This window comes from Anabrus simplex, chromosome 6, assembly GCF_040414725.1.
Source record: "Anabrus simplex isolate iqAnaSimp1 chromosome 6, ASM4041472v1, whole genome shotgun sequence".
NCBI classification, from domain to species: Eukaryota; Metazoa; Arthropoda; class Insecta; order Orthoptera; family Tettigoniidae; genus Anabrus; species Anabrus simplex.
The window spans coordinates 143,275,848-143,287,730 of NC_090270.1; the positions used below are offsets into that span (position 1 = coordinate 143,275,848).

An 11,883-nucleotide genomic window follows, 5' to 3' on the forward strand; every position below is an offset into this window, starting at 1 on the left:
GGTCTGGGTGGTACGACCAGACCCATCTCGTCGTGTTCTACGGCCTTCTGTGAACCATTCTGTACACACCCGTTGCACTGGCAACACACTTCGTCCCACACGAGCAGCAATTTCCCGGATGGAAGCATCACGTTCTCTCATGCCAAAAATGTGCCGTCTTTCAAACTCACTCATTTGACGGTGCGGTTCTCGCATACGTCTGCGAGGCATTCTGCACGTATGCTCAAGTCACACTGATCCATTTCTTTCGGTTTATAGCGACATCGGGAGCCGCAGGCACATTTTACCAGTCAATGGGCGTGCGCTGAGATATCGATGTGGACCTTGAACCTGAGGGCCGACATGGTTGAAATGCTAATCATTTCTTCAGAACATACTAATGCACATGCCCTGTGAATATGATTCCTATCTCTAGTCTTTCAAGGGTTCTAATTTATATGAACATGTGTGTATATTCTGCTCTAACATGAAATTTGGTCGCATTTTATATGTTCATATGTCGATGATACGTATATGTACAGAAACAAAAACATACATGCATTGAAATTAAACCTTCTTTGCAACAGTTGAGAATTGAAATAAAAAGTGTTCTCTGGACACTCAATCACGACGCAGGCACTCTAACTTCGCCTCTTGTAAGAAGCTAAATAAATACATGACATGACATGACATGACATAAAATAAATAAATAAATAAATAAATAAATAAATAAATAAATAAATAAATAAATAAATAAATAAATAAATAAATAAATAAAGTTGTCCATGGTCCTACATGAAAGTGGCTATTTGGCAATTAAAGATCTTAATAAGGAGTATTGCCACCCATCGCATGGGTAACAGCTTCAAAGTGCCTTATCATGCTTCTGACTGGGCACCGCACGTTCAGTTGTGGCTGACGTCTTCACTCTTACAAAAGGGCGACTTCAAGGGCGTGTAGCACTTGGGGGTGGTGAATTTTTCACTTGTATGTGTTGCTCCAGTTAGTCCTAAATTTGTTCGATCAGGTTCAAGTCTGGACTTTTGGATGGCCACTCCATTCATTACACGCGGTGCTCTTGCAGGTATCTACGAAGGATGTTGGTATCATACGCTCTTGTATTATCATGCATAGTTACTGGGTTTTCTCTGAGCTGACTCACGTGAGGATTTACGTATGACACTAAGATGTGATCAACGTGCCGTCAAGGAGTTACGGATCCGTAGTGAATGATGAGGAGATTGGTTTTCGTGTCAAGACAAACATACGCAACAGATACATCCCATCAGTAACGGTGTATTGTACAGCTATGGGATGAAATCGCTCCCTACGTCTTCTCCAGACTCGCAGACGTTCATCTGAACGATATAACGCGAAACTAGATTCATCCCAGAACAGAACACGATGACAGTGTCTTAGTTTCCAGAGCAGATAATCTTTAGCAAACTGGAGTCTCCTGCCACGATGTCGCCTGTCCAGTGCAGGTACTTGAGCAGGTCGTCGGGATATTAAATTGATCTTTCAGAGCCTCTTTCTGACTGGTTGGTCGTTAACACGTAATATAGATTTAGTTGGTAACTGGCCGTTCTTATTCAGGATTTTCCTCTGCTTTTTCCTAGTGCGCTGTTTCGTTGAATAATGACGTTTATGTTATTCAGATAATGTTATTCTTTGATGAATGCTACTTATCCATGTTGTGTAAGTCCAAGCGTATGTATCCCGGTTGTAAATATGGATGTCACACTGCCATATGGTGGCTTTGAGGCCTTCCTTACACATGCTCCTCTGACTTCCAATACGGCGAATACCGTCTACTAGTTCAGAATACAGTACTTGTTTAGGGGATGTGCCTATTTGTATAACATATTAACATAGAATTGATAACTACATACATTTCTATCCTATATATTGCTGGGGTCGATGAGTGACTAATTTCCACATATTTCTCCTATAGGATCAGGAAAAGGATAACTTACTTTCTCTATTGAAGTTTGTTAACAATGGAGACGCGTGTGATTTTAAGTCATAATTATTCTTTACAGGAGGTGGGACAGCAGACGGTCCTGATGATCCTACCGGCAGCAAGCGGCGACGTTCCCGGACTAACTTCAACAGTTGGCAGCTCGAGGAGCTGGAGAGAGCTTTCTTGGCCAGTCACTACCCGGACGTGTTTATGAGGGAGGCGCTGGCGATGAGGCTTGACCTTAAGGAGTCTAGAGTCGCGGTAGGTATCTGAGTTTATCTACACTAGTCTAGAGCAGGGTTTCTTACCCCTTTTTGCGTCATGGAATTTTGTGTTTGCAGTGACGTCCGTAATCATTTGATATTTCTTCCAACTTCTGTATTTTTTAAAAGTGTACTTATTCTAACAATCTCGTGTTATATTTCCAGTCCTTACGTTGTAATTGACAGTAACAGTCACACTATTTCCGCCATTTGACTCTATACTGCTTAAGTACTGAATAGAATTTTGAAGACAACATGTTGTCCCTATTTGTATTGTTATGTGTGTTGAAAAGGGATGGTGCGCTAAAAACAGAGTTCGAGATTATTTTCTTTGTTTCCGAATTTGGCCAACTATGGACTGCATACTACTTAAGGATTTTTGGTCTTTGTTCTCTTTTCTTCCCAGAACCTCTTCATTATTTCGCTTCAGATCTTTTTTATCCTCTGTGGGTCTCCTTTGTAGTGGTTTCTCTTAAAATAATTTTAGGCTGTCGACTTTTCTTCTGAACACTCATCTATTGTGGATCATTTCTAGTGTACGGTAATTCCAACTTTTTCCGCATCCCTCTGGACCTCTTCTACACACTTGAAGTTGGTATTTAATCCTATGCTCTATCTGAAGATATTTTTCGTCAGTTGTTTGTCATCCATTCTTAGTAGGTATCCGTAGAATTTCAACCTTCATTTCCGCATTGATTTATATAAACGAAAAATCTTTCGTATTTATTCATATATCCTGTTCACAGAAAAATGTTGTTCAGCATACTGGTAGAATTCCGAGCAGACACCAAAAAAATTGAAATTTTTAAGCAGATATTAACGGACACCCGTTCAAAAGTAAAATCCATGGGGGAATACTCGAAGGACTTTGAAATCAAACCAGGGATCAGACAAGTTGGTGGGCTATCTCAAGTTCTCTTCAACTGTATTTTGTAGAAATTAATTCGTGAATGGCAAAAGGAAATGGACACGAAAGGACTGATCAACCAAGTATATAAGGATAAAGAAATGGCATCAAGATCAACTGCCTTGCATTCGCAGGTGGTCTGGCGATCCTGTCTAGAAACGCTAATGCAGCTTCAGAGCAGAGAAATATACTAAAGAAGGAAGCAGGTTAAGCAGGACTCCAAATTTCCTTTGAAAAACAAAAAACAAATATATGACCAATATTATAACAGCCCCTCGTCACTTGAAGACAGAGTATGGTAAGGTAGAAAGAGGTGACAGCTTCGAGTACCTCGCAGAAATCGTACAGCTGAAAACTAGCGAGAAAGAAGCAAACTACACAAGGCGAGAGAAGATGGCCGCTGATTTTCTTAGGACACGTGTTCTGTACGAGAGGAAAGCCATCTCAAGGCGAGCTAAACTGAGACACTACAATGCAGTAATAAAAAAGATTATCTGTATGCTACTGAATGCCTCCGAATGACAGGGATGTCGGGAATAAGGGGAGCCGAGAAATTTGAGAGGAGGATCCTCCGCAAGATAATGGGCCCAAACATCGTGGATGGGCAGTATAAGTTACGGGTAAGGGGAGAAATATACCAAGAACTGGAAAAACTGATTGAGTCAATGAATAAAAGATGACTGAAATTTTATGGACATCTGTTTAGAGTGGATGAGAAGATAGATAAGACAGATTTTTAAAACACTTGACAGCAGACCTAAATTTCCCGACAAATGGTTCAGGGATGTAAGAAAGGATTTTGAGGAGTGTGGATTAAATCGGGCAGACTTCCTAAACCGAACAAAGTATATATCAGTGATCGACAGCTTCAGAGGCTTCCATGACGAACAGTAAATGAACAGGGGATGAACAGAGGAAAGAAGACAGGCTGCCAGAGAAAAAGTGCAAAGATTTTGGGCTGCTATGAAGGCTTCCAGTAATGTGCGATTGTTGCCTAACATGGTCTCAGATGACCGTAAACGAATATAATAATAATTTCCTGTGAAATACTTTTTTTTCTTTATCTGTTTACCCTCCAGGGTCGGTTTTTCCCTCGGACTCAGCGAAGGATCCCACCTCTACCGCCTCAAGGGCAGTGTCCTGGAGCTTCAGAGTCTGGGTTGGGGATACAACTGGGGAGGATGCCCAGTACCTCGCCCAGGCGGCGTCACTTGCTATGCTGAACAGGGGCCTTGCAGGGGGATGGTATGATTGGAAGGGATAGACAAGGAAGAGGGAAGGAAGCGGCCGTGGCCTTAAGTTAGGTACCATCCCAGCATTTGCCTGGAGGAGAAGTGAGAAACCACGGAAAAACACTTCGAGGATGGCTGAGGTGTGAATCGAACCCACCTCTACTCAGTTGACCTCCCGAGCCTGAGTGGACCCCGTTCCAGCCTTCGTACCACTTTTCACATTTCGTGGCAGAGCCGGGAATCGAACACGATCCTTCGGGGGTGGCTGCTAATCACACTAACCACTACACCTCAGAGGCGGACTCTGTGAAATACAAAGCATTATATACCAAAATCAAGATACAGACATCAATTTTCTAGTTAATTTGTCAACACTGGTGATATTTTAAATACATTGTCGTATATGGCTCTTGTTCATTTGATGCTTTATTCCGGTTCCTTTTGATATTTTGTTTTGTATCACCTCATTAACCAACGAAATTGTAATTGAATTATTCGATTCGCCTGTAAAAAATCAGTAGTGTAGAATATGGTAATTTTCAACAAATGATATTGCTCATTTAAGTACAGGATTACATAGTGTCAAAAACCTCGTCGTGTGTTACATTGGCCGCACTCGTCTACAGGCCTTTCTTTCAAGCGCCTGCAATGTTACGACTAAAATAGAACAGAAGCTTTTAAACCTTACAATTACACAATAAATTGCTCACATAGAATGTTCCAAAATAAAATTCTACATAATAATAGCATACAACATGACGTAGACTCAGAGATGTTGGTTAGTCTCTTGATGCAAAAAAAAAAAAAAAAAAAAAAAAGATCGAGGGGTTGGCGTTTAGTCGAAATTCATTTCTTGCGAAACAAAAGTCGGAACAATAAACTATATAAAGTTTATACATTTAGTTACTAGATACAGCAATAATCTAAAAAGCCAATGTTGGTGCTTGGTAAAGTAATGCAGAACACCATCTATTATTTGTGTAATGATTCTGAAAATGTTACACTGCTTCCATTTATTCTATTTCAATTTATTCAGTTAGAATTTTCAAATAACATTTTGTATGGATGCAGGAAAACACCCTTCTTCCTGGCTCTTTTCCTAATTTATTGTGGGAGCACTTGACCTGGTTTTGGCCCAGTTTTACGGCCCGTTACTGTTTCTTTCGCCAATCCTATGTGAAGGATGTTTTCAGCACGGCGTATTTCTGTGCTAGCTGGCAGTGAAGTGTGTTGATGAGGGGAAGTATATTAAAAAGGAATATAAACACCCAGTTCCCGGCCAGGTCAGGGATTTTTACCTGGATCTGAGGGCTGATTCGAGGTCCACTCAACCTACGTGATTACAATTGAGGAGCTATCTGACGGTGAGGTAGCGGCCCCGGTATAGAAAGCCAAGAATAACGGCCGAGGGTATTCGTAGTGCTGACCAAATCACACCTTGTAATCTGCAGGCCTTCGGGCTGAGCAGCGTTCGCTTGGTAGGCCAAGGCCCTTCAGGGATTTAGTGCCATGGTGTGAGTTTTTAAATTCAAATGCAGGGCCCGGCCGGGATTCGAGCACGGCGCTCCCTGAGCCGAAAGCCAGTACACTGACCATTCACCCGGAACTGTAGTAAAACACTTTGGTGTACGTTCAATATACTGCCAAGAGTTATGTTCAATGGGTTCCGAATTAAACAGTTGAAATGTCACTACGATTCTGAAAAGTTCCGCTTCGTAAGAACATTTTTCAAAAATATCAGTTTAAAATGTAATTCAAAATTCTTCACATATGAAAATTTAGTCGAAGAGAGAATTATCGGACAACACTGACTATATATATATATTTCTTTTGTAAGCTGCTTTACGTCGTACCGACATGGATAGGTCTTATGGCGACGATGGGATAGGAAAGAGCTAGGAGGGAGAATGAAGCGTCCGTGGTCTTACTTAAGGTACAGCCCCAGCATTTGCCTGGCGTGAAAATGGGAAACCACGGAAAACCATCTTCAGGGCTGCTGACAGTGGGGTACGAACCCACTATCTGCCGAATACTGGATATTGGCCGCACTTAAGCGACTGCAGCTATCGAGGTCGGTACTGACTAAATGAGGAATAGCTTTGATCTTGATACTTAGGTTGGAATTAAATTAGAATTTGAGATTGTGATCAAATCGATTCAGGTCAAGAAGAGTCACACGATAAATAAGGACAAAGTTAACTCGAACGAAGCGACGGTTCCCATTCACAGTTCCAAACTATTGTGCTATATATATATATACTGTGGACTACCTAGGTTCAAGTACTAAATTTAGTGATCCTCAGTAGCCTAAATAATAAATGAATGACCTATTTCATAAGGGAACAAGCCACACTCATGTCGTTTTTCAGTTTTTACATTTAATTTATTATTAAGACTTCAGAAGGAATAAAATGGATGGACGGACGTATTTATGTATTTTCGATCATAGATTGTCGCTAATGCAGCATAGGTATCTTTACACGGGATACCATTAAGTACAATAAAGGTGCAAAATGTGATAATGTAAAATATCAAGTACGTACCTCCCTCATTCAACGTCGTGGTAATGAGGTGTGAGAAGACTCTAATGCAAGAATAGCTGATCACACACGGAAAAAAATAGAGGTACCATTCAGAGTATATTTAGGATTTTGCAAGACCTTCCTTCCCAATCCTAGTCCTTTTCCATCTTTGTGTCATCGAAAACCTTCAATGTGGTAGTGCGTCTTTAAACCGCTAGCAACAAAATAGATTGCTGCAATCTTCTTACTCATTTTTAGTGCTCATTTTACTTTGTGATAGTAGCCTGCTCATTACTGTTCCTGGACAGTAACCAAGGCAAGTATGGCCCCAATTTGAAGATGCGCGCTGTCCAAATGCTTTGGTTCTTTTGTAAGGGCTACAAGTGTTTAAAAAGCGTAATAGTTTAGTACTTTTCACATACTGCTATAAATTGCGTTCATGTTCTTGTAGATTAGCCCGCGAACTCCCTTAGAATGCATTACCTTCTGACATGCAGTGGGGAGCCAATGTTGAACAAGAGTTTCCCACTCCATAGAATGAGTGCCTTTTCTTAAAATAGTAATATGTAAGAATGCTTCTTTTATGGAATATACGTGACGCAACATAAACGTGATGGTTGTATTTGTTTTCATTGTAGGTGTGGTTCCAAAATCGACGAGCAAAGTGGCGTAAGAAGGAGCACACGAAGAAGGGACCTGGACGACCTGCACACAACGCTCATCCCCAGACGTGCAGTGGGGAACCAATCCCGGAGGAGGAGTTGAGGCGCAAGGAGCAGCAACGTCGCGAAAAGAAGTTGCTGAAATCTCTTGAGCGTCAACAAAGGAAACTTGCCGCCAAGGGTATTGTCGTCGACTTGGCAACCCTACGTCGTGAGTGGGAGGCTAAACACGAACCTCAGACCTCTGCTGGCTCACTATCCCACCGATCACCCTCTCCATCTGCCCCTTCACATCGATCCCCGTCTCCTACAGCACCATCATCCTCTGCCCAACACGAAAGTGAAGACGATATCAATATAACCTCCGATGACGAGGATTTCTTCAAGCCCACGACCCCGACAGACTGTGTCACGAGGCCCGATGAAGACGTGACCACCAGTAGAAGGCTATCGCCGGTTCTCGCCAGAAGAACAAATCCGTTTAGCATAGAGAGTCTGCTGTCTACTGGACACTCAAGTTCCAAAATGCACACGAGAGACTATCAATGATATATCACCTCGTAAATCGGCTATGGTTTTGTATAAAGTGCTAAATTATTGTATTACAGTTCATTTTGAAAAGTTTATGTGTATGTTCTCAAATAAAATATTACGATATTACATGATCGGATTTGTTAGTGTTCAGTCATTATTTTTACTCCACATGTTTTAGTAAACGGTATTCCAGAAATTAAAGGGAGGATCAGAAGTTCAAATCTCCAAGTTTGATCTTCTAGTCCTTCATACAAATGACCATGAGTTCAGGTAATTCTCGGATATTATGAAGAAAGACCCCTCTCATTATTCAGGTCTTCGAATATTATGTCTACAAGAAGCAACTTTTAGCCCAGTACACCAGAGAAATGCCATGGTTGTTCACATTTACCGGTAAATTTCCTGGAACACAGGATATTTGCTTACAGATGTGAGCATATGCCAGGCTGTGTACGAAGAAAATGAAAAAAAAAAAAAAAAAAACTTCTGTTGTTGGAAAAGGTGGCACCTACAGTGAGTGTTTGCACGTTTCTTTTGCTTGTTTATTTTTCATTTAGACTGATACTTTCTTTTAGGATTTTGGAGCGTAAAAAAGACGCTCCGCGTCCTTGGAAAAGAAACTCGCCCAACCACGACTACGACAGTTCGAACAATGACTGCTGGAGCTCGGAAATTACTTGACCGTTGCTGTATTGGTTAAATGATACTCTTGATCGTCACCAGATGGCTCTCTAGGCGCTTTTGTTTCTCGAGTAGGAGGTGATGTGGAAGGTGTTTGATGTTCACACGTCTGTGAGTTGCGGAATACACAATAGAGTCATAAGATTAATTCAAGATGGTGAGGAGTGCGAGAGGAGAAATATAATATAAAAAAGAAAATCAAGTGCGACAGAAGAAAGATAAAGACACAGGAATAGAATAGAGATGAAGACGAAAAGAAAGGTAAGTAAAAAAAAAAAAGAAAGAAGTGTGCGGAGGTGTAGGAAAGTTGGAAATAATAAATATTTCTCATTATCTGTTCATTTATTTACTTTCCCTTTTAAATAACAATAATGTTACATGTTTAACATTCCTTCAATATTGTTGTGGATTTTGAGAGGTGTTGGATTGTCCATGTTGCAAAACTAGTTGTTACCGCATTTAAAGGCCCTGAAACTGCATCCAACTTGACCAGAATCAAATATGTTTATTTATCTATCTATTTATCTCATAGTGAATCTGTTATGGATCCAAGTGGCCTGTGGTCTGGGGACTCTACATACATACATACATACATACATACATACATACATACATACATACATACATACATACATACAGTGCGAGCCTCAGTCGAGTTGCTGATTATTCTCTGTACCTTGCTGGACGAGTGAATAATGCAATAGTTGCAGGATCCATATAACTATTCCAGTGATGTCATGGTCTCAGCTAGTCTGCGCTAAGCTTCCGTACAGCGTAAAGAGAGATTGTTTCTTATAGAGCAGTAATTGATCAATTTAGAGCGTTTAATTGAGTATTAAGTATCGAACAGTGTATTATCGTGCCATGTAGATTTTTAAATCACGAATCGTTGGGAGAGTGAAACGAGAATTTCGGAAACTATTTCCTGGAGCTCAAGTACCAAAATTTTCGCAAATAAATTCAAAGTTGTAGGTTCGGTGTTAAACAAAAGATCCCGAATTAAAACAACCGACTGCCTTAGCTGACGAAAACTCTTAGGATATTTGTAAAAACTTGAGCGATCACGCCGAAAATCTTTGAGGAAACTGGCTCAGCAAAGCGAAATTTAATGTTCTTCTGCACACCAGGCGTCAAGAACACTAGATATTTAAGCCTTAAAAAGTCACAGATGTACAAACTTTACGCCCAGGAGTTACAGCCACAAACACCTATTATTGCAATTGGTTTATTCAGTCTGTCAACAGTGGTTAATTAAATGCTGAATTACTGCTGTTTTCTGATGAGGCGTCGTTTTATTTGAATACCGTCAATTCGCAAAACAACCAGTAATATTCTTATGAAAATCCAAGAATAATTAATGAAACCCCACTTGATAGCCACGTTTGGTGCACCAGTAGTTCTAAATGAATTGCACGACGAACATTCTAAAGATACCATTTATTATGACCGATACAAAGAATTAATACTCAACGATCTGACTGGCTGAACAGAAAAGGGGACTGTAAGGAAACCCTTTCATCTATAAATCTCCGGTCTGATTGGGATCTGGTACAACGACTTCAATAGGAATGTTTTATTGAGCCATATAAAAATTAGATGCATAATCATATATTTAGCATCTGTTTTGGGGTGTCGAGTAATCCACTGGCAGGAGTGAGCGCCGGTAGCCGAGACTAGGGAAGTAATGTGTGTGCGAGAGAGAAAAAGTTAGAGGGTGACACATGAACTGACCGAACGCCCCACCTCTACCTGCTTCCCTCCCATCACTCCTGTCTATGCAGTGCTTACAAGAGCAAACTCCGGTACTCAGAAACCGGTAGTAAAATATACGATTGGGCATCTAATTTTGATATGATTGAACAAAATATTGCTACCGAAGTCGTTGTACCAAATCTCAATTACATCGGAGAGTTTGAGATGAAAGGGTTTCGTTGTCAGATATTTCGAGCAAGACGGGGCTATAGCTCATACCATTTGTCGTTCAACGAATGCAGTGCGTGATATTTTCGGGGACAGAATCATATACTGCACGTATATGACCAACTCATTCTCCCGATTTAACTCCTTACGACTTATATTTATGGGGTATTTTGAAAGATAGTGTGTACAGAAATAATCCTCGCACATAAGAAGAACTAAAAGATGCAATATGCATTGAAATTTTGAAGATTCATCAGACCGAATAGCAGAGAGAACCGGAATATCATTACACGTTACAATGTTTGCGTACGGGCAAAGAGCGAGCATTTTCAGCACTTACTATAATGGGGTAAGTTGTATCGTTTTATTGTTTTCCTATCTATTTTTCAAGATCATTATCCATTCATTGAAGTTGATGGGTTTTCTGCGGACGTATGGGAGCAGTTTGACGGTGACCGCGCTCTCGTTTACCGACATGCGGCATGCAGGAAGGACGGCAACACTTGAGGGACTCGCCTTATACATACATAAATACATACATATGAAATGTACATTTCCGGCGAATTCCGGATTACGCACTGTATCAGTAACTTTGTAAAACAATTACATTTGTTAACTTTCACCTCAAAATAACAAGCAATTAGGTAATAGTGCTGCGCTGAGTCCTGTCGATCTGTAAGGGCTATATTGAGGATATGCTCACGAAAAACGGCCTAACGCACAAAATGGACAAAGATGAATTAAACATGCAACAGACAATAACTAATCGTGAATACGGTAAAGGTAGAACACATTAATGGAAAGTATGTCGGTTGAAAAGAAAAACAAAACAAAAAACAAAACGAATCTGTCGCCTAAATGTTGATCAGTGGTGATCGATTGGTTGATCGATTCATTGATGATACTGTATTACTGAAAATAATGAACACAGGAAACTAGTAAGTGAAAAGTCGTACGGCTTTTAGTGCCGGGATATCCCAGGACGGGTTCGGCTCGCCAGGTGCAGGTCTTTCTATTTGACTCCCGTAGGCGACCTGCGCGTCGTGATGAGGATGAAATGACGATGAAGACAACACATACACCCAGCCCCGTGCCACTGGAATTAACCAATTAAGGTTAAAATCCCCGACCCGGCCGGGAATCGAACCCGGGACCCTCTGAACCGAAGGCCAGTACGCTGACCGTTCAGCCAACGAATCGGACACTAGTAAGTGATATTA

General features: G+C 40.9%; 1 protein-coding gene across 1 annotated transcript in view; it reads left to right on the plus strand.

The window, feature by feature from the left end:
- Nucleotides 1-8,161, plus strand: part of LOC136875901 (homeobox protein unc-4 homolog) — an 80,817-nt gene extending 72,656 nt beyond the window's left edge. The window contains exons 2-3 of the mRNA XM_068228246.1: nucleotides 2,022-2,203; nucleotides 7,505-8,161. Of these exons, the coding sequence (XP_068084347.1) occupies nucleotides 2,022-2,203; nucleotides 7,505-8,077 (755 nt within the window). The 3' untranslated portion in view covers nucleotides 8,078-8,161. The remainder of the gene's footprint in view (nucleotides 1-2,021; nucleotides 2,204-7,504) is intronic.
- The last annotated feature ends 3,722 nt before the right edge of the window (nucleotides 8,162-11,883 follow it).